The sequence below is a fragment of the Mesocricetus auratus genome, unplaced genomic scaffold (genome assembly GCF_017639785.1).
Source record: "Mesocricetus auratus isolate SY011 unplaced genomic scaffold, BCM_Maur_2.0 Super-Scaffold_6730, whole genome shotgun sequence".
Classification (NCBI taxonomy): domain Eukaryota; kingdom Metazoa; phylum Chordata; class Mammalia; order Rodentia; family Cricetidae; genus Mesocricetus; species Mesocricetus auratus.
In genome coordinates this window covers 1,810,874-1,833,827 of record NW_024429184.1, presented here as the reverse complement: position 1 = coordinate 1,833,827, position 22,954 = coordinate 1,810,874, and the positions used below count along the sequence as shown (strand labels likewise).

The following is a 22,954-nucleotide window of genomic DNA, read 5'->3' as shown; positions in this document are numbered from 1 at the left end:
TCTTCCCACGTCTCTTACTCGCTGATTAAGTCTTTTATTTTCCCAAAACACGACACGTTGACCCATGTATCCTTCTGATGGAATGCCATTCTAAACCCCAATATGGTTTTTCCGTCTGTTCATTTGCTCATCCTCCTAGGATCAAGTTCACAGGTCCTTCTCGAAAGTCATCCCTTACCCCACTAGTGACCATATCCATTCACAGCTCTCTGTGTTTACACTTCTTTAAGATTTATTTTTAATTACGCGCATTTGTGCGGGCATGGGGCTACATGTGTAGGTGAGTACAAATGCCAGAGGGTCTTGCGCTTCAGCAGAGGCCACAAGAGGTTGTCAGAGCACCTGGAGCTAGAGCTACAGGTGCTTGTGAGATGAGCAGCGTGGGTGTTGGGAAGCAAACTCAGACCCTCTGAATGAGCCATTTTTTCCCAGCCCTTGCAATTACGTTTTCGCTGTGGCCTCACCACTACAAAGTGTACTTCCCTATACCTTCACTTTGCCATTGGCTAGTGCCTTGCTTCATTGAAACCTGGAAGCAGGGGTGATAATATACCACTTCCAAGTCCCTTTAAACAAACTGCTAACGTTGCTACAAAAAGAATGGATCCGAGTTCATGCCAGAAAAAGAAAGAGATATACCTGGACCAGAGTTTCTCCAATGAGTTGATCAATCTATTGATCTTCTGGTATGAACCATCACTTATTATATGAAATTGAGAGAGATGATTATGCAGTTTATTGTAGCCATAGCTTAGCTGATCTCTGAGTTAGGGTTTCTATTGCTGTGATGTAACACCACTACCAAAAGCAACTTAGGGAGGAAAGCGTTTATTTGACTTACTATCCTGAATCACGGTCCCTTGAGGGAAGTCAGAGCAGGAACTCAAACCCAGTGGAAAGCCAGATGCAGGAGCTGATGCAGAGGCTATGGTGGGGTGTTGCTTAGTGGCTTGCTTCTCATGGCTTTCTCAGACTGCTTTCTTCCAGAACCCAGGACTACTGACTGGTTCAGCTATGCTCCCTTCCACTAGACTGGCTCTCCCCCATCAATCACTAATTTTAAAAATGCCCATAGGCCTGCTTTACCACTGCCTTGTCTTACAGAGGCATTAAGAAAATTAAGAAAACAATGCCAGCACCTTGATCTCCTGCCATTCCTATGTAGCAATCTCCAACTGCCAGCAGTGAACTGAATTCTTCATGCTAAGGTCATTCTCTAAAGGGAAAATCTGAGGCTGGAGATAGGGCTCGAGGGAGGGAGCACTTGCAACACAGGTGTTAGCAGCTGAGTTCTAATCCTCAGCACCCACTTGCCAACCCAGTGCTGTGGCTCCTGGGGTCAGGGCTTGCTGCCTTCGAGGCAAGTTCAAGTTCAATGAGAGTCTGTTTCAAGGCAGGGCACCCAGTGCCCTCCTCTGGTCATAAGGCTGTGTATATGCCAGAGAGAGAGAGGGAAGAGAGAGACAGAGACTGAGACAGAGAGATAGAGACAGAGAGACAGACACATACACACAGAGACAGAGACAGGCAGACAAGACAAACACAGAGAGAGAGAGAGAGAGAGACAGAGACAGAGACAGAGACAGAGACAGAGAACCATCCTGCCTTGATGGGGGAAGTCCTTCTGTGTATATGTTTGTCTTATTGGTTGGTAAATAAAGCACTGTTGGCCAATAGGAAAGCAAGATAGGTGAGACTAGGAGTCAAGGAGGATTCTGGGAAATGTAGTCAAGAGCAGAGAGTCGCCATGTGATCCCAGGAAGAGAGGACACAAGAGTCAGGCATCCTCGGTTATGGAAATAAATACATTAGTGTCATGAGTTAATACTTAAGACAGAACTAGCCAATGAGAAGCCCTGGACATTGGCTGAAAGTATTGTAACTAATAGAGTCTCTGTGTGTTATTTGGGGCCGACGATCGTTACACTGCCTGACATATAATACTTTCCTCAGATACCTGGAAGCTTCAGCTCTTTCCCTTAAAGAGAAAATTCTCTAACCCAAACAGTTCTACCCTTTATGTTTTTGAGTATGATGCCTACGCATCTTTTATTTACAGATATAAAAATCATAGGAACAAACACCTGATTGTCTAACTAATTTTAACTTTGGTTAGTCACCAAGATCATCAGCCTTTTTGGATCAGGAATAACTTGAAAATGCTTTGCAAGTAAAAGTCCATTAGTTTCTCAATGCTTTTGTTCAAGTGTCTGATTACCACAAGCAAAGATTTGAAAATTACTCTATCAAAGGTTCAGTTTTCCAGAATATTATGTCTTGCAAAAGTGATGGTAGGTCAGGACTTTGTCAGTAAGAGAGGAAATCTGAAAGGCATGGTTTTGGGAAGATGCCAAAGTCAAAAGACTGTTTCACATTCCATACTCACTGCCAAACCCAAAGGAACACACAGTGGAGGAGCTTGTGGGAGTCCAGAGATGGGCAACTTGGGTAGCCAATTCTCACATTCAGGAAAAGCTTTGCTATCCTTGTTTACAGTCATCCAACCTGGAGTTCCTTTGTTTACAGTTGTCCAACCTTGAGTTCAGGTAAGGGTCAGTCATACTGGTAAGATTTAGACAATCTCTGTCATAAAACTTTTCACATTGTGATGGAAGAATTTTGTATTTAATTCCCTTGTGTTTTATAGACAAGTGGCAATCTTTGTGGTGTGACGGGGCACTAAGAGTGATGACTGTGGTCATGATAAAGCTCTCCGGGGGACATGCTTATCCTGTAATAGTCTATGACACCTCCAAATATAAACTATTTATACATTATTACCATATATTTATATAAAATACATACCCAAAGTAATTGTTATGTAAATGAAATCAACTTTTTAAAATTTTTTTCTACTTACCATAACCTTCCCAGTGCCATGATGGACTGAGTATGGCCAAGAGACCCACACACAGGCCTGTCTCCAGGCTTTGAGAAGGAAATACAGGCCCTGTTGTGGCGAGTAAATGCACGGTGTATTATGAGAGAGGAAAAGAGAGACAGAATGGTTCACTTCATGGGAACAGAGGCGTGTCTGAAGAGTTGACAGTGGTGGGGAGCAGACTGAAAAGGGTAGTTTGATTGCCAACCAGGGCCGTGACTATGTCTAGGCCTGGGCTACTGCCGGAGCCCATGGCTAGGTTCATGGTCCTGATGCAGCCACAGTCTGTGTTGATGTCCGCGTCTCCTGATACCACCAAAGGCAGAGAAGATATGGCTACAGAGTTGGCCCCACCTATCACTGGCCGCAACACTAGGGATAAATGATCCCGCCCCCATCGGCTGAAGCACTCAGGAGAGAGGGTCCTACACCTCACCCGGGGCAGCAGAATGGAGCTGACCCCGTTCACAGGGGACATGTGCAAGCGGGCCCCAAGGGCGTGAGAAGGGGAGAGCAGGTCACTACGACCCTCTCATCTGTCACATGGGGGCATGGGTGAGGGAGACGTGCCCTCCTCCCCTCACCCCTGGACACCTGCAGCTGGTGGAGGTCATAACCCAACCCTTCACCAACTACAGCACTGGGGAGAACCGGATCCCGTTCCTCACCTGGACAGCATAATAGGGCTGAACCGGTGGCAGAGGAGCAGGTCAGCTGGCCCCGAGGGTGTGAGAGTGGGATAGTTGGCCATACCCGACTCTTCTGCCGTGGGGTGATGAGGACAAGGGAAAGGTTTCCTAGCTTACACACACACACACACACACACACACACACACACACACACACACTTGACCCTGTCACCCGTGGTGGTCGAGGGAGCTCACCCTCTCCCCCTTATCAGCTGCAGCACTCTAAAAAGGAGACCCTGCACCTGGTTTGGTCTGGGGGTGCAAGTGAACCCACCACAAAAAATGTGAGCATGGAAGATATGCTCCCACTCCCCATCTGCCAAATGGTGGTGAGGGCAGGGGAGAGACGCCCCAGTCCTGCCCCTTGCCGCCTAGAGCAGGTGGGAGAACTGGCCTTGAGGTCATAGAGCAGGATAACTGCCCCTGCCCCTCATCAGCTGCAGAACTCGGGAGAGCAGAGAGCGGCTCCTACACCTCTCCTGGGCGACACAGTAGAGCTGGCCCTGAAGGTGTAGGTGTGGGAGAACTGGCCCCGCCCATGCTCATCACAGCGAGGGGTGAACTAGCCAGGGCTATACTGGAGAGCGCCCCCTGGTGATGGGGATGGGAGCGAGCTGGCGGGTTGACCAACCCTGCAACTACCGAGGCCCAGAACTAGGGTTATGTGTTGGCCCACGCAAACGTCCCCCCCATCTGTGATCTGCTGGAGCACGTTAAGGGGCCAGTTCTGCAGACCCAAAGCCGCAGGGTCCCCATGACACAGGGCAACAGAATTTCCAAGAGGCATCCCAGTGAGGACCCATCATTGACAGTGCTGCAGAAATCAGAGGCCTCGAGCCAGACCAATGACTCTTTCCCACGAACACTTACACTTATAAGCATATGGATAAAAGCGTTTTCTGCATGACTCACTGTCACAGTATGGCTTCCGTGACGAGATTTTTTTCCTGTTTTTCTTTCTATTATTTTCTCTTAAATTTGATTTAAGTTTATTTTGGCCGGGGGAAGGTTGCAAGAGCAGAGGCCAAATATGAAGGGATGGGGAAATGAATGGGATCGAGGTGTGTGATGTGAAGGACAAAGAATAAAGAAGACCAAAGTTTTTAAAAATGTAAATATGATTGCATTATTCCCCTATATCACCCCCCTCCCTTCTCTTTCCTCTCTCCAACCCTTTCCGTACACCCCTAACTCCACCTCAAATGCATGGCCTCTTTTTCTTTAGTTGTTATTATATATATATATATATATATATATATATATATATATATATATGTATATATGCATATATAAATGCATATATATTAATAAATATATAAATATAGCCTGCTGAGTCCATTTAGTATCACTTGTATTATATGATTTCAGGGCTGACCACTTGGTATTGGACAACCAATTACATTTCTATTTTTTTAGCACATGTATCATATAAAATTATAACTCTACTATAAAAACATTAACTATCTCATACAAAACAATATCCTCACATAAAAGCTGGAAATTAATAATGAATGCTTTCTCATGGAGCAATGAACCCAAACCAAACAGTGGAGAAAAACCAACCAACCAAACAAACAAACAAACAAACAGAAACCTTACCGGACACTTCCAGTGGGGAGTAACCACCCCTTCCAGGCAGTCGTGGCCTCCTCTCCAAGCTGGGTTGGAGATGAATGAATCTCTCCCTCTCTGGCTCCCGATCTCTAAACTCCATGGAGACTAGTGCCCTTCCGATGCAAGTCCGTTTAAAAGCTTGCTATTTCCTCCAGCTATATTCCAGAAATGTGTTTCCAACCTATTTCCTCAACTAAACAAGAGGGTATATATCACATGCAATCTTTTGCTGAAGAATTTGAAATACTTCGTCAGCAAATGCACCTTATTTTAACTTTGTCTTACTATTACTTTTTCATCTATGTGCCTGTGAGTCTTTGTGAGTATATATGCATCATGTATGTACAGGAGCCCACACAGGCTCACCCAGCTCCTCTGGAACTGGGGTAACAGGGTAACAGGTAGACACAAACCACCATGTGGGAGCTGGAAACCAAACACCGATCCTCAGCAACAACAGCAGCAAATAAAACCTGGTTCAAAGTCCTTGTCTTCCTCCTGAGTTGTCGTGGAGATTGACTTCATATGGACCCCTGACTCCCATTATCCCAAAACAAATGAGAAAAACAACAACAAACTTCTCTTGGGAGAGAGGCAGTTAAACATTTATATAGATTAATAAGGCTTTTTGCTAAGTTTCTCTTCTTCTCTAGTCAGAATTAAACCCCACCACACAGCAATACACACACACACACACACACACACACACACACACACACACACACACAAATCTTAGATAAGTAGGGAGCCCAGAAACTCATTCACAGTCTCATTTCCTGCTATATCGGATCTTCTATATCGGAGACTTGTTACTGCCTCTGTGGCTCTGCCTCCAGATAACTTCAAAGGAGGCAACCACAATTCCTCCTCCCCAAACTTGAGGCTGACGGATGACCAAATTCCTGAGAAACAATTTAATATTTAATAGGCTGTCACTTCAGGAGGCCTCAGATTTGGAGCACTGAAGTTGTGTTCCTAAGAGTCCTCCTGATTGCAAACTTCCACTAGATGTCCCTCTTCCCCTCAACCCTAACCATGAATGAGCCTCTATACCTCCCAGGCTCTGCCACTAACAAGGCAAGTAAACACCAGAGTGGACAGAAGCCATCCTTGAGCAATAAGCTGTTTGGATCTTAGCTGGCACATGGCAGCCTTGGAGAAGCCCACCAGTATCTTGCTGGCTTCTGAAGCATGAACATTTTCCTACGCATTCTACCCCAACATTGAGCCCATCATTTCATCAGGGCAGTAAATCCTGTAACCAGAAAGCTTTGCTAGTGGACATTTTTCCTTACTTAACTCTCTTTTTCTTCCCCCATGGACTTAGAGAATCTCCAGAGCCAACCAAATCCTGAACATAAGTCTTTCCACCTTCAATTTTTACTCAGTAGCTTTTTGGAGCATGGCCTCCACAACAAAAACAGATGCCAGATCAATATTGTAAGCGACTGTATATTAGCCTGAGACCAGTCACTTCCCATGTAGGTAGAAGGCACAGAAAAGTCTGTCACGTCTGCTTCTCGGCCTGTGTCCGAGAACGTGCTGAGGGTGTCGGGTATTGAAAACACAGAGACTCATTCAATGATATAAAGAAAACTTTAAACAGGCTCCAAAAAGGTTCAAGAAAAACTTCCTAAGAAAGGCTCCCACCAGAGAAGCTTCTGCTCTCTCCTCTACCTTGGCTGGTTCTGCTCTGACACCAGAGGTGGATGTGTGTGGGTTTCTGAAGGTGCGGTTAGTCTCTGGACAAGGTCGAGGTCAGGGCGGTTTCCGTGGGAAGGCCTTTCCCAGGAACTTATTGTATCGTTTTTAGTAAACATGTTTTTACTAAACATTGTCTTACAGCTGCCTACTCCCAGGCAGAAGGGGAAGTGGCCAGGAACTTATTGTATCGTTTTTAGTAAACGTGTTTTTACTAAACATTGTCTTACAGCTGCCTACTCCCAGGCAGAAGAGGAAGTGGGTCTCTGCTCAAGGTCTGGTGTTCCCACAATTCACCCCTTTTTATTTTCAAATGAGGCACTCCTGGCTTAGGTCAAGTAGGGTCACCCTCCCTTTCCCGTCTTTGGGGGACCTTGAACCCCTGTTTTAGGTGGGAGGGGTCTTCCCCACAGGTTGCCCGTCATCGGAGATACCCCAACCTTAAATCATCTGTAACCAACCTTTATGGCTATCGGGATTGCCATGGGCTAAGCTAAGCAATACTTGGTTACGGATCTCTTGTCTCTGGAACAAGGCACGTTTGAGCTCGGCATAAAGCCAGAATGTCTACCGCCACTGTCACCATTTCCAGGACCCCCATTGACATAGCACCTCTCCATTACCATACCCATCACCAGATCTGGGCCATAACATTCTACCAGCCTTCGTCTGTTACAAGGGTAACACGCATGTGATTTACATTTACAATTTGATAAAGTTTCCAATCGTTTCAAGATCTGCTCAGGAAAGCATTTAGAAAGTGCACTTGCACAGATACATTGGGCACAATCATTGATGTTACACATGTAGCATTATGAAAAATATGAACAATAGTTGTCACATTAGGACAAGTTGCATTTCTCCAGAAAAATACACTGGCCTAGTCGTGATTTCAGAAATAGGAACCATTAAGTTTGATATTTTAAGTGACCATGTCCTGTTCAATTACTGAAAAGAGGCTTTTGTCACTCATCATAGTCCATACCAATGTCCAAATGCTTTAAATGGGTCCTTTTTTTCTCTGTTGGCTTTACGATGAAAACTCATGGGTCTGGAAGGTTGATACAGTAGGTCTGTTGAGAAACTGGAAATCTCGAACCGACTGTTTTCTTTCTTTCTTGGGCTCTAGATTCGATGACATCAAGGGTCAAGAACACTGATTTAGGAGATCTCACTCAAACTGGCTTAGGTAGGCTCCCATGGTCTCAGGTCCAGTTTTTCTCTGCTCCATGCATCTCACTAATTGGTCTGACAGCTGCCGAAGCTTTATTCTTTTCCTACAAGAAAACACAAACATGCCATCGACCCCAAATTAGGGTCTTCTCCACTGTCTAGTTCATGGATGTCTCCATTTGACCTGAGCAATGGTTGCTCAAGTTCCATCATGCCAGAATCTGACTGAAGCTCACTGGCATTCACATTATAAAATTTTTAAATGAGGAGTGTATTATTTGATGAGTCATGTGGGGACTGGGGGCATTATTCCCCCTTTTTTATTTTCTAAAAAAAGTTTTTTGAACTGTTGAAGCTGGACCATAACAGTAGAAGGATTTGTCTACCCTCCTTGGTTGACTATCTAGGTAAATTGGGATTACTACTTAGATTATTTGTAGATGCCCATTAAAAAGGACATATCCATTAAATATTTCCCAAAAACTTCTGAAAATCACTCAAAGATTGTAAACTATACTGTGTCCAAATAACTTTTGAAAATTATTTGAAGTCTGTGAGCAGTCTTTCCCAATCTAACCTGTAGAGCTCTCACTAGCTGACAAGGACTCATTTGCATCTTAAATTGTTTTGTTAAAACATTAACAGACTGGCTGGATGTTCCTTTTGGCTATATTTAAAGCAATCTAGGTAGCTTCTTAATTATTTTTAAAGGGATTTAAGTATCCTTTTAATCATATAAGCAGTTCACACTCATGCATTCACAATCACATTTCATACATACCGGTGTGGCCACACCATACATTCAGAACATACATGCATCTTTCAGTCATCCTTTTTCCCTAGGTCATGATTAGTCTGTTGCAAAGAAGCTTCCTTAATTGAAATCTATGTAAAAGAACAACTCCAGCCAATCCTTGAACTAAAAGGGTTAAAAAGTCCTGTATGTTCTTTATCATTCCTCCATTTGAGCTACAGTCATGGGGTACAGCCGTACCTACTCCTTGTAACTCTGTAGATGCAAGGTGGAGAGGCCAGGCTTTTGGCCAAAAGTTTTTAGAGATGACTCACAAAATAGAACTTAAATGTAAAGAAAAATTTTCATTCCATATACCTTCGTCCTTTTCTTTTTCTTTACTTAATACCAGTACCTCTTTATTAACTGTTACCAATTTTCAATTTACTCACTTTTAATCCATCCTCCAACTGAGGGTGATCTCTCAGGTTCCCCTTTCTTTCCTGACCTTGGTGTCAGGCGAAGGCCTGGAGATTTAATCCAGTACCCCTAGCTTGGTACCCCTTTTTAACACATCCGCATAGCCTTACTGGCCAGCCTTTTAGATCTCTCAGTTTCCCTCAAAAATGACCAAAACCCTTCCTATCCCCTGGGGCCCTGGTCTCCAAAGGGAGGGATGCCACAGGGCAAACCTCTCCCTGTTCTAGTTTACCTAGTTCCCTCCCCGGGCTCCAGCCCCTCCCTTGCATCATCTGGGGGCCCCTGCTTTTGGACTTGGGTGCCTGGGTGGTGAGGACCACTCCCATTTCTTGCATGAGGTCCCGTCCCCAGAGGTTAATAGGGAGGCCAGGCAAAACATATGGCTGGAAAAGCCCTGTGTGGCCCTCAGAGTCTTGCCACTTTAGGATTCTGAGGCTTTTTTGGGGCACAGCCTGTCCTATTCCCTGGAGGGTCACTGTCCCTTCCTCTTTCGGCCAGGCGGGGGGCCAGAATTTATCTGAGAGGACAGAAAAATCTGACCCAGAATCTAAGACGCCCCTAAAGGACTTGCCTTCTATCTTTAATGTAAGCTGGGGGCGGTTCTCCATAGTGGCTACCCAAAATGCTGCCGGGCCGGTACTTCCAAAACCTTGGTTGCCCCTTTTCTCTTTAATTTTTCTAGCCTCACAAGGAGCTGTAGGGAGGAGGAGTATCTGAGCAATCCGTTCTCCTGCAGGGATGGCAACAACCCCACTGCCCACTGATGTCATTATTTTAATCTCCCCCTCACTATCCTGGTCTATAACACCTGGGTGTACCTGGATGCCTCGAAGAATAGTACTGGACCGTCCCAAGAGTAGTCCGACCGTGCCTGGGGGCAATGGCCCATGCACCCCAGTAGGGAGGGCCTGGATCCCCATTTCCGGTGTTAGGATTGCCCGGGCAGAGGGAGCGAGGTCCAATCCTGCACTCCCGAGGTGGCTCTAAGGAGGTCTGAGATATGAAGGGGTTGCTCTGGGGGAGAAAATGAGTCCTGCCACTGCCCAGAGCAGGGGTCATTGCCCCGTACACATTGGTTTTGGGGCCCTGGGGCGGGGCCCTCCTCCCATTTCCCTGATTATTATTAGCAGAAAGGAAATTTCCCTCCCTGTCAGTTTTAGAGTAGCAGTTATTGGCCCAATGATATCTCCTTCGACAACGGGGGCATAAACCAGGTCTCTTGAGACCCGTAGTACTATTTTGAGGGCACTCTCTACGGAAGTGTCCCTCCCTACCGCAGCTAAAACATGTTTTTCTCCCTCCCAGAGTAGGTCTTTCTTTCCCCACTTGGGGCGGAATAGCAGCAGCTAACACTTGGCCCTGGATGAAGTTCCCATCAATGTCCCTACAGATCCGGATATAGTCATTTAGATTTTTATTGCGATAGGGGCGAAGGGCTTCCTTACAATACGTATTTGCGTTTTCAAATGCCATCTGCTTGATGACTGGCATCGCAGGCCCAATGCCCCCAAATATTCTTTCTGCTACCTGACTGAGACGGTCTACGAAGTCTTGAAAAGGTTCGGAAGGTCCTTGAAGGACTTTGGACAGATGATCCCCTCCTCCCTTGGAAGGCAATGCTTTCCAAGCCCCTTGGGCCGCTGCTGCCACTTGGGCATAGACTGCGATGTCATATTGTATTTGTTGCTGAATGGTGGCGTATTGACCACTCCCGGTAAGCATCTCCACATTTCTCTGGGGCTGTCCGGCCTGTGCATTTCTTTGGGCTGTCTGGCTGCATCTTTCCTGAAACTCACCTCTCCAAATCAAATAATCTCCCCCCGACAGAGCTGCTCTGCAAAGCTGCTGCCAATCGCCAGGTGTCAAATTAAGAGACGCAAAAGATTCCATTAAGGAAAGTGTAAAGGGAGCCTGTGCTCCATAATTTAAAGTTGCCTCTTTAAGTTGTTTTATATCCTTAAAATTTAAAGGGTTATGACACCTAATGACCTGTCCAGAATTGTTCAGATCTGGAACTTCCATTACTGGGGCCACCACCGGGCAGCATTGGACCCCTCCTCTGGGTCTTCCCTCCAGGTCCGAGAAGGACTGGGTTATCTCATAGGAGAAGTCCCTTTTTTTAGAGTATGGGGAAGGATTTCTCTCCCTGTCCTGCCTTTCCTTAATTCGAATCTTTTTTAGTTCTTTTTTAAGGGCCGCGATCTCAGCAAGTAACCGTTCCTTTTCAGACTGTGACGAGTCTGAGTCTGAGCTACTTCCATTTTCTAGGTCTGATAGAGAAGGATATAACCGATTCTGACCGGAGTCCTTCTTTTTGGGTCGTGCCCGGAGATCTCTACCCATTTTTTTGTTGTTACTAAGAGACTCCCCTCATCCTCACTAACAATGGAGCCTCTAGTTTCAGTCACGGTCTCTTCCTCACTCTCTTCCCCTGAACTCAAGGAGGCTTGAGCCTCAGTCTCTTGTAACTCTAAAAAAGCCTCTTTTGTGTCCTGAACTACCTGGCGGTGACGAACCTTATCTGTCAAAAGTGCTCCCCTCACTAATCTCCATAAGGAGAATGTCGTAGGGGGCAAGGACTCAGATCCCTCTTTTCGTAAAAGTCTATGAAGATCACGGCGAACCTCCTCCCAATCTGGAATATTTAAGCTTCCCCCAGTAATGAACCATGGACTGGCTCATTCGATCGATTTTAGAAAGCCTTCTAGGGTTTTAGACTTGACTGCAGTCCCATGTTCTTTAAGTAACTTTTTTAGTTGATACTGTAATGATTCTAGCTTCCCGGAACTATTCCCCATAGTTTCTTAACCCCGTCCACTTACCTCGCTTTCACGATCTCGGTGGGACCTCCAATTGTCACGTCTGCTTCTCGGCCTGTGTCCGAAAACGTGCTGAGGGTGTCGGGTATTGAAAACACAGAGACTCGTTCAATGATATAAAGAAAACTTTAAACAGGCTCCAAAAAGGTTCAAGAAAAACTTCCTAAGAAAGGCTCCCACCAGAGAAGCTTCTGCTCTCTCCTCTACCCTGGCTGGTTCTGCTCTGACACCAGAGGTGGATGTGTGTGGGTTTCTGAAGGTGCGGTTAGTCTCTGGACAAGGTCGAGGTCAGGGCGGTTTCCGTGGGAAGGCCTTTCCCAGGAACTTATTGTATCGTTTTTAGTAAACATGTTTTTACTAAACATTGTCTTACAGCTGCCTACTCCCAGGCAGAAGGGGAAGTGGCCAGGAACTTATTGTATCGTTTTTAGTAAACATGTTTTTACTAAACATTGTCTTACAGCTGCCTACTCCCAGGCAGAAGGGGAAGTGGGTCTCTGCTCAAGGTCTGGTGTTCCCACAAAGTCAGCCATGACTGTTTCCATGGTAAATTCTACATAGAAACCCACCATATCTTCTTTACATATGACCTTGAACCTATGACCTTAGCTTTCCTTATTCATTTCTGTGGTATATGCTAACCTCAATGCTCCATCCTGTGAGGTTATTAATGGTTATACCCAAAACCGTGGTGGTGATTGGTCAGTATCAATAGATTCACAATCTGATGAATTACACACTCATGTATGAGTATCAGAGATGGGGAAGTTAAATACAACTAACTCTTCTGGACAAGGGCAGACTAAAATCTTAAACTAGCCAATGCAGGACAAAACTCAACTCACACTGGCTGAAAAAAACCCTTTCACAGAAGAAATTTTATATCCCCTCCATGTTCCAAGAATGTAAACTACCATGATTACCAAATTTAAAAGATAATGAAGATAGTAATGACAGATAGTTCCAAAAACCTTGAAGTGAAACACTCAGAAAGCCACATAGGAAAAAAAATGTAAGCATGGTTCCCTAAGACATCTCTGAGTATGACTTTCACTATCTCCTCCAACTTCAGCATAACCTGGAAATTAAGGGAGAGGACATTGTATCTCTTGGGTTTTTGGATGAATCAAGGGGGCTTATTTTGTCAGATGCAGCAAAAGAAAGCAAAGATATAAAGTTTATGTGAGAGCAGCCTAACCATGAAGAATCGGGCTGAGGACTTTCCTGTGGGTTAAAGGAAAGCGGTAGACATTCCAGATTAGTGGTGAAATCCAGTGATGGTTGGCTTGAATCGTCCTACATAGTTGAAATGGGGCACAGGGCTTTGAAGAAATGGAAGGGGTATTTTCACTGTAATTTGTTTGAGCTCACAAAGGTTTTCATCAAAAGGACTAGCTGAGTCCTCAGCAGAAATTATCCAAAGAAAATAAGTTACTAATAATTTAAAATTTTAAGGTGTTTTAATTTAAAGGGTATTCTTCTTATTTTATTTATTTTTGGTTTTTCAAGACATGGTTTCTCTGTGTAGTCCTGGCTGTCCTAGCCCTTGCTCTGTAGACCAGGCTGGCCTTGAACTCACAGAGATCCACCTGCCTCTGACTCCTGAGTGCTGGGATTAAAGGCGTGCACCACTACCAGCCGACTAAATGGTATTTTTAAATATAGTGCCGTTATTATCACTCTGTTGCTGTGCTGAAACACCATGTGTGACAGCGTAGATGTGATTGGCCCCCATAAGCTCTGTTGCTGTGCTGAAACACCATGTGTGACAGTGTGGATGTGATTGGCCCCCATGAGCTCATAGAAGTGGCGCTATTGGGAGTTGTGGCTTTGTTGGAGGAAGCGCGTCACTGTGGAGTCTCTTTTGCTTAAACTGTGCTCACGTCACAGTTGACTTCCTGTTGCCTGCGGCATGTAGGGTTCTCAGCTACTTCTCCAGTACCGTGTCTGCCACCATGCTCCCCACCATGGTGATAATGGACTGGACCTGTGAGACTGTAGGGGAGCCCCCCCCAGTTAAAGGTTTTCCTTGTAAGAGTTGCCGTGGTCGTGGTGTCTTTCCACAGCAATAGAAAACCCTAAGACACCATGGTCAAGGCAACTTTTAAAATAAAGCATTTAACTGGGGCCTTAGAGGGTTAGTCCGTGACCACCGCGGCAGGGAGGTGGGAGACAGGAAGGCATGGGGCAGCAGCTGGGAGCAGTAGCTGATCTGCACGTTGCAGGCAGAAAAGGAGTAAAATTGGACTTTTTGTGGGCTTTTGAAACATCAAAGCTCACCCTCAGTAACGCATCTTCTTCAACAAGGTCACACCTACTCCAGTAAGGCCACACTTCCTAATTCTCTCAAAGAGCTCCACTAGCAGAGGACCAAGCATTGAAACATACTGAGGACCCTTCTCATCCAAACCACCAGACAAAATCTCATCCAGGAATGGGAGCATAGGCACGAAATCCCACTCCCAGCTGAGGAATCGTTGGCAGTTAGTAGATGCTGTGAGAGGGAGAGTCCATTTTCTTTAAAAGTGTGTACCTAGCAGGAGTTTGGCCATGCTCTAGTGGATGAACACACACTCAGGACTATCTGAGCAATATAAATTTGACTTGATAGGTTTAAACAAACAAACAAAAGACAAGGACGTAAATTTGATCTGGTAGGGAAGGGAGTAACAGATCTGGGAGGAGTTGGAGGCTAGAAGAGAATAAGATTAAAATGCGTTGTATAAAATCTCAAAGAACTGCAAAGAGAAAGATAGTGACATCAAATTAAACTAACTAGAAAGAATATTTTAAACATGAGCATTCCCAATGAAATAAAATATATAATGCATAAATCCAGGAACACCCCCCCCCCGACCCCGAAGGAAACAATGCGCTGTCAAAAGCAGGAGAACTCACTCTGCCTTTCTCAGTCAATGGCAAGAAAGGCAAGAGAGCAGCTGGGATTTTAAGACATAATCAACACGGTCAACCTAACTAAAATGCAGATTTTTACACTTGACTCTGGAAGGACGCTAGCTTTATCCAACCATGTAGCTACACTGAAAAGATGGATATCAATACGGAGTCTTGGTTTCTGAAATCCAGGATAAAGCTGAAGTACGCTAAGGGGCCAGGTTACCATTCTTTATCAACCTTAACTACATAGGCTGGAAGTGACTAATCCATGTCTTAACATTTCTGAAGAAAAATACTGTGCTCATAACTACAGAAGGAAGATGACACAGGTGTCACACATCTAAACAGTCACAAAAAGTCTATTTTCTTGGGTTGGTGGTAGAGATATTTAGGGGAACCAAATAATGTTAATGATGGTGATTCTAACTAAAGATGAAAAGGAAAGAGAGAAGAAGATTTGAGTCTTTTTAAACAAACAAACAAACACAAACCATGCCCACACCACCGACCAGCAGTAAAGTTTTTTTTAGGGCTCATTGGCAGATGTTAACAAAAACCCTTCAAAGCAAAATTAAACTGGAAAATAAGGATTGGGGGATAAATTGGCAAATTATTGTAATGAATGAAGAATGCTGGAGAGAGGGGTAGGAAGGAAGTAAATTGGTGAATCAGTAGCTAATTATTGAATTCAAGAAAGGGAAACACATGGATCCACATCGACACATGTTACAATGTTTCTGAAAGTCATCTTTTAAATGTGCAAAACTTCAAAGTAACTGAACAAATAATTTCAAGATGGCAAATTAGAATGAAGAAAGGAAGGCACACATGCATAATAAGGAGAAATAAAGAGAGTCAATTAAATAACCCTAATATATATACAAAGCTTCATCAAAGGAAGGGTAAGAGAAAACAAAAATTTCTACTGTTTGTAAGACACATCCCCCATGTAACAAGAAATTAGAAATGAGCTAAGGAGTGAGCAGGAGCCTTAGAAATGATGATGTTTAAAGAAATGTGAGTTCAAGCAAATAAGCAAAAAAAAAAAAGGTTGAATAAAGACATATTCAATCATTCACAATAGCTAAGAAAGAATTAAAACGTTGATAAATAAATTCTTCAAATTAAAAAAACACAAGCAACTTATAAAAATAGACAAAGGCTACATAAAAGAAAAAGTAATTTATGAGAAATTATCAGTATTGCACATGAGCAAAATAAATTAAAATTAAGAGTGAGAAATAAGTATATGCCAACTGGGCAAAATCAAAGAATTGTTTCCTAACTGGTGCTGATGAAGAGAGTGGACTTTCTCAGAACTGGAAATCCTGGACAGCCAGAAGTAGGAAGGGCTAATGCGTGTACTGAACTGGCCGTTTGCTTCCTGAATCTTACCTGAGGGAAGCTATTATGAAGATGAGAGAATATGATGAGGCTGGACAAGCCGGCTCGGTGCTCAAGAGCCCAGAGAGCACAGACTGCTCTTCCAGAGGACGAAGTCCTCTTCCTAGCACCCACGGGGGCCAGCTCTCAACTTCTTCCAACACCAGCACCAGGGGGACCCGACGCCCTCTTCTGACCTCCCAACAGGTGATTTGGAAACTGTTTCGCAGCAACTTAGTTTATTGAACACTGCCATGGCACTTCCGCTCCAACACACTGCTATGAATTAACGCAGTAAGCCAGTGGTGTACTCTAGCGACCATTATTCCTCCCCGCCCTGCCCCCAAACTAATATCTGCTCGCTCACTTTGCCCACGCGCTTCTGTGTAGGTAAAGAAACCAAAGAACGTGAGCCACGTGAACAGAAGCAGAGGCGTCGCTGTCATTTGCAGACCTCGTGGTTCTCCACTTGAAAATTCTGAGTCGCAGACATTTGATGTTACTTTCTTGTTTCTGAATTATCACTTAGTTGTTGTTTACACAATTACCGTTTCTTCTGACACAGACTCCTATCCCTGCCGTGCCCTTCTCTGATTCCCTGCCATCCAGGCACTGTGATGTGACCTAAAACTTGTCTTAATGGAATCCAAATCTTGACCAAAAATTATGAGAACTCATTCACTTCAGCTGAGCCCCAGATGGTTTCTGTTAGGGGAGAATTCCTGTAATTCCTACTTCCGAGCCCAGTGCCTGTTGACTCCCAAACTCAATTTCTTAACAGTCTAATTAATTTTCATAAAACTCTAAATTTCTTTTCGGCTAATTTCTCCTTTAATTTTGCCAAGGTAGAATTTGCCACAACAACAGCAACAACAACAAAACCCAACAAACAAAAGCAAACAAACTAAAAGCTCTAACCAATGTTCTAAGATGACAGATTACAAAGTTTATTGAAAGGTTTTTATTTTTTAAAATTATGTGTGTGGGGGAAGGGGGGGTTGCACATAAGTGCAGTGCCAGAAAATGATAAAAGAAGATATCAGATTCCCTGGAGCTTCAGTGGTTGTGAGCTGCTGAGAACTGAATTATGGTCTTTTGTGTGCCCTTAACAACTGAGCCAGCTCTCCAACTTCTTCCTTCCTTCCTTCTTTCCTTCCTTCCTTCCTCTCTGTCTTCCTTCCTTCCTTCCTTCCTTTCCATTGTTAGTGGTCTTTCATTATAAACGGACATACAGAAATATCCATCTGGGCCGGGTTCCCCATGATCCATCCATCTCTGCTTTCTGTCCAGTTGCGGTTTTCTGTAATGGTCTCCATTTGTTCTAGAGAGAAGCTCCTTTGATGTGGGGGGTGGTAGCTACACCCCGTATTTTGTGTTACAGGAATAACATTTTGGAATTACGCTGGTCTACCAAAGTGGCAGCAGCAGATCTAAGTAGATTCTAAGATGCATGGACTTGTTAGCCCTGGATAGTTCTCAGGTTTCTAGCACCTGGCGAGAATTCCTTCCTTGGAATGGGCCATAAGTCCAGTTAGACAAATGTTAGTTGCCATCAACATATGAGTACCACTTATTGTACCTTTGCTTTATCTTGCTGGTCATTGCTGTGGTGCATAAATGTCATAGCTGGGTGGCACTACTCATTGCTTCCTTCCCACAGTAGCTGTTAATAAAATAAAAAGTCCATAGATATAAACATGTGAAAAATAGATGTCATTAAAGACCCTACAATGTAACAAGACTTAAAAGTTGTAAAGACAGAAATATTCCAAGTGTTTGGATGTTAACTCTCTTTAAAGTATTCCTCTACAGATTCTGATTCATAGATTTGCCTTTAAACTTTTTTATTCGCATAAATGTTGGCATTTCTCCAGGTATGTCCTCTACAGATGTGTCCCCATGCTGACCAATATGCATGCTTCCTTGAGCAACTGGAAACAGTCATTTTTTTCTAGAGGCATCTGTTTGCCAGTGAATTGCTGGCCAACATCTCTGACATCGCTTTCCAAGCAGTCCAAGCAGGAGCAGCATCCGATGATAAGACTGCTCTTTCTGAACATTCCAGAGGTAAATACTATCTAAATCTCCATGTGAGCGTCTGTTCTCCCCCTACTCTGAAATTTCCCATCTCAGTAAATGACCTCAGGTGGTTAAGCCAGGACAAAGTGGTTTCCTCATCCTCTCCTTTTCCTGTGTCACCCACAGCCCACTCACCGCTCTTCTTGGCTTTGTCTTACCTCTTGTATCTAAAACATGACCACACCTTGACTTCCACCCCTTCAGCACCATTGTCTAAGCCCATTTCTTCCCTCAGACATGTCAGTGGCATTCTGTCGCTAACCCTTATCCACCTCTTATCCCCATTTATGTGATGACACAGTCAGCCATCTTAGAAACTTCATAGCTCATCATTTCCTTCCCAGTCTTCAAGCCCTTCAGCAGCCTGTTCCTCAGAATGAAGAGAATTTTCTTTTGCATAAATTACAGGGTTTGTCTTAATGCAGCGCCTGACAATGACCCCAATGCTTTTCATGTTCCATGTATGTAATCTTGCAGGTTTTTTAAGTGTAAGCATTTAAATCTTACACATGATATTCCATGTGATATTCAGCTTTCCTGCATCCCCACATTCACCTACATCATTTCTGAATAGTAGTCAGCTACAACATTTAAAGTCATTTCTCAGAAAAAGCCTTGTTCACACACAAACACTCTTGGAAAAATGCCTCACACAAAAATTCCTCTGCTGACGTCTGTCTTCCATAGCTCTGTAAAGAAGGTGCTGAATGTGTTTACTTTCGTTCTCAACTATGTTCCAGGTGCTTAAAACACTCTCCACCAGCAGCCACAAAAATTGAAAAGAGACCATTCCTGCCACTGAATCCTGCAGAGAGACCTGGAGTAAGTCCAAAGCATCCGGCATCAGCCACCATTCCTGCCTTCTCCCTTCTCCTTTCACCCTCCAAGAGAGGGTGAAGGGCACCAGGGGCTCCTCCAGCCAACCTCTCCCTCTTTGAGTCCCCTGACCTGCAGAGGCTGCCAGACCGCTCTGGCCACCAAATCCTGCAGAGGGACATGGGGGCGGGTCAAAGCAGTCAGCATCACCAGCCATTACCCTTCATCCTCCAATAGAGTGAGCAAGCCTAGAGTGAGCACATCCAGGAAAGAGGAGAGGATAGACTCTTGAACCCATACCCACCAGAAGAGAGAGAGACCCCCACTATGCCCACTGAAAGAAGAGATGGGAAGACAACAGTATAAGAACACATCCAACAACAGAATGTCTTATATGACACCACCAGAGTCTAGGGACTCTACACCACCAAGACATGAACATCCCAATGCAGATGAAACAGAAGATAATGACCTTATAAACAACCTCATGAAAATGATAGAGGCCCTAAAGAGGATATGAGAAAATCCCTTAAAGAAATGGAAGAAAAAACAAACGAAAAAATGCAAGAAATAAACAAATCTCTTAAAGAAAGTCAAGAAAAAGCAAACAAATGAAGGAAACAATTCAAACAGTTTAAGATCTGAAATAGAGACAATAAAGAAAACACAAACTGAGGGAATGCTGGAAATAGATCAGAACTACAGATGCAAACATAGCCAACAGAATACAAGAGATGGAAGAGAGAATCTCAGGCCCTGAAGATAAACTAGAGAAAACAGATTCGCCAACCAAAGGAAATCTTAAATCCAACAAATCATTAACACTAAATATCCAGGAAATATGGGTCACTGTGAAAAGACCAAATCTAAGAATAATAGGTATAGAAGAAGAGGAAGAAACCCAGCTCAAAGGTACAGAAAACACAAAATCATATAAAAAAAACTTTCCCAACTTGAAGAAGGACATGCCTATGAAAGTGCAAGAATCTTCCAGAACACCAAATAGACTGGACCAAAAGAAAAAAGAAAAAAATCCCCTCACCACATAATAATCAAAATGTCAAACACACAGAATAAAGAAAGAATATTAAGAGCAGCAAAGGAAAAAGGCCAAGTAACATATAAAGGCAGACCTATAAGAATTATATCCGACTTCTCCATGGAAACCCTGAAAGTCAGAGGTCCTGGATAGATGTTCTACAAACACAAAGAGACCACGGATGCCAGCCCAGACTACTATACCCAGAAAAACTCTCAATCACTATAGATGGAAAACACAAGATATTCCATGACAAAACCATATTTACACAATACATATCCACGAATCCAGCCCTACAGAAAGTTCTGGAAGGAAAACTCCAACCCAAGGAACTCAACAACACTCAGAAAAACATAGGCAATAGATAATCTCATTTTACCAAAAGCCAGAAATGGGGAAAAACTCACACACAATACCACCACCAAAAACGAATAAAAAACAAACAAGAATCAAAAATCAATGGTCATTAATAACCCTCAATATCAATGGTCTTAACTCACCTATGAAAAGAAACAGGCTAACAGAATGGATACAAAGACAGAATCAATCCTTCTGCTGCATACAAGAAACACAGCTCACCTTCAAAAACAGACATTACCTCAAAGTCGAGGGTTGAGAAATTTTTTTCCAATCGAATGGCCCTAAGAAGCAAGCTGGCGTAGCTATCCTAATATCTAACACATTAGATTTCAAACTAAAATTAACAAAAAGAGATGAAGAAGGTCATTTCATATTCATCACAGGAAATATCCATCAGGAAGAAGTCTCAATTCTGAACATCTATGCACCAGATACAAAGACACCCATATTCGTAAAGAAAATATTACTAAAACTCAAATTACACATTAAACACCATGCACTTATAGTGGGAGACTTAAACACCCCACTCTCACCACTAGACATAAACTTAACAAAGAAACAAAGGAACTAGCAGAAGTTATAACCCAATTGGGATTAACAGACATCTATAGAACATTCCATCCAAACACAAAAGAATATACCTTCTTCTCAGCACCACATGAAACCTTCTATAAAATCAAACACATATTTAGCAACATAACAAACCTTAAAACATACAAAATCGAAATAACCCCCTGAATCCTATTCAATCACCATGGTTTAAAGTTAGAATACAACAATACAAATTGCAGAAACCCTACAAACTCATGAAAATTGAATGATGCACAATTGCACCATTCCTGGGTCAAGGAAGAAATAAAAAAAGAAATTAAAGACTTCCTAGAATTCAACCAGAGCAAAGACACAACATACCCAAACTTATGGGACACTTTGAAAGCAGTGCTAAGAGGAAAGTTCACAAGCGGAAGTCAGGTCTCTTTTTCGTAGTGCCTCCTGGGCGATCGGCTGTGTCAAGATAAAGCTGAATATATCCTTCCCCGCAACCGGCTGCCAGAAACTCATCGAAGTGGATGATGAGCACAAGCTTCGGACGTTCTACGAGAAGCGCATGGCCACAGAAGTAGCCGCCAATGCTCTGGGTGAAGAGTGGAAGGGTTATGTGGTCCGAATCAGTGGCGGGAATGACAAACAAGGTTTTCCCATGAAGCAAGGCATTTTGACCCATGGCAGAGTGCGCCTGCTGTTGAGTAAGGGGCATTCTTGCTATAGACCAAGGAGAACTGGAGAGAGGAAGCGCAAGTCTGTTCGAGGATGCATTGTGGATGCCAATCTGAGTGTGCTCAACTTGGTTATTGTAAAAAAAAAAAAAGGAGAGAAGAATATTCCTGGACTGGCAGATACTACTGTTCCTCGTCGGTTGGGACCTAAAAGAGCTAGCAGAATCCGAAAGCTTTTTTATCTCTCTAAAGAAGATGATGTCCGCCAATATGTTGTGAGAAAGCCTTTAAACAAAGAAGGTAAGAAGCCCAGGACCAAAGTGCCCAAAATTCAGCGTCTTGTTACTCCACATGTCCTGCAACATAAATGCCATCATATTGCTCTGAAGAAACAACGAACAAAGAAAAACAAGGAGGAGGCTGCAGAATATGCTAAACTTTTGGCCAAGAGAATGAAGGAAGCCAAAGAAAAGCGCCAGGAACAGATCGCCAAGAGACATAGGCTGTCCTCGCTGAGAGCTTCTACTTCTAAGTCTGAGTCCAGTCAAAAATAAGTCTTTAAGGGTAACAAATAAATAATCATACATTGAAAAAAAAAGAGGAAAGTTCACAGCAGCAGGCGCCGTCATGAAGAAACTGGAGAATAGTCACTCTAGAGAATTAACAACACAACTGAAAGCTCTAGAACAAAAAGAAGCAAACTCCCCCCGGAGGAGTAGATGCCAGGAAAAAATCAAATTGAGGGCTGAAAACAATACAAAGAATCAATGAAACACAGACTTTGTTATTTGGGAAAATCAGCAAGATAAACAAATCTTTATCCAAACTAATCAAAAGGCAGCAAGAGAGAGCATGCTAATTAACAAAATCAGACATGAAAAGAGGGACATAACAACAGACACTGAGGAAATCCAGAAAATCACCAGGTCATACTTTGAAAACCTGTACTCCATAAAATTAGAAAATTTAAAAGAAATGGACAATTTCCTGGATATATATCACTTACCAAAATTTAATAAAGAACAGATAAGCAATTTAAATAGACCTATAACCCCTCATGAAATAGAAGCAG

At 43.5% G+C, this 22,954-nt stretch overlaps 1 protein-coding gene across 1 annotated transcript in view; it reads left to right on the top strand.

The window, feature by feature from the left end:
* Positions 1–22,473, top strand: part of LOC101824912 (40S ribosomal protein S6) — a 36,768-nt gene extending 14,295 nt beyond the window's left edge. The window contains exon 2 of the mRNA XM_013124451.2: positions 21,653–22,473. Within this exon, the coding sequence (XP_012979905.2) occupies positions 21,653–22,436 (784 nt within the window). The 3' untranslated portion in view covers positions 22,437–22,473. The remainder of the gene's footprint in view (positions 1–21,652) is intronic.
* The last annotated feature ends 481 nt before the right edge of the window (positions 22,474–22,954 follow it).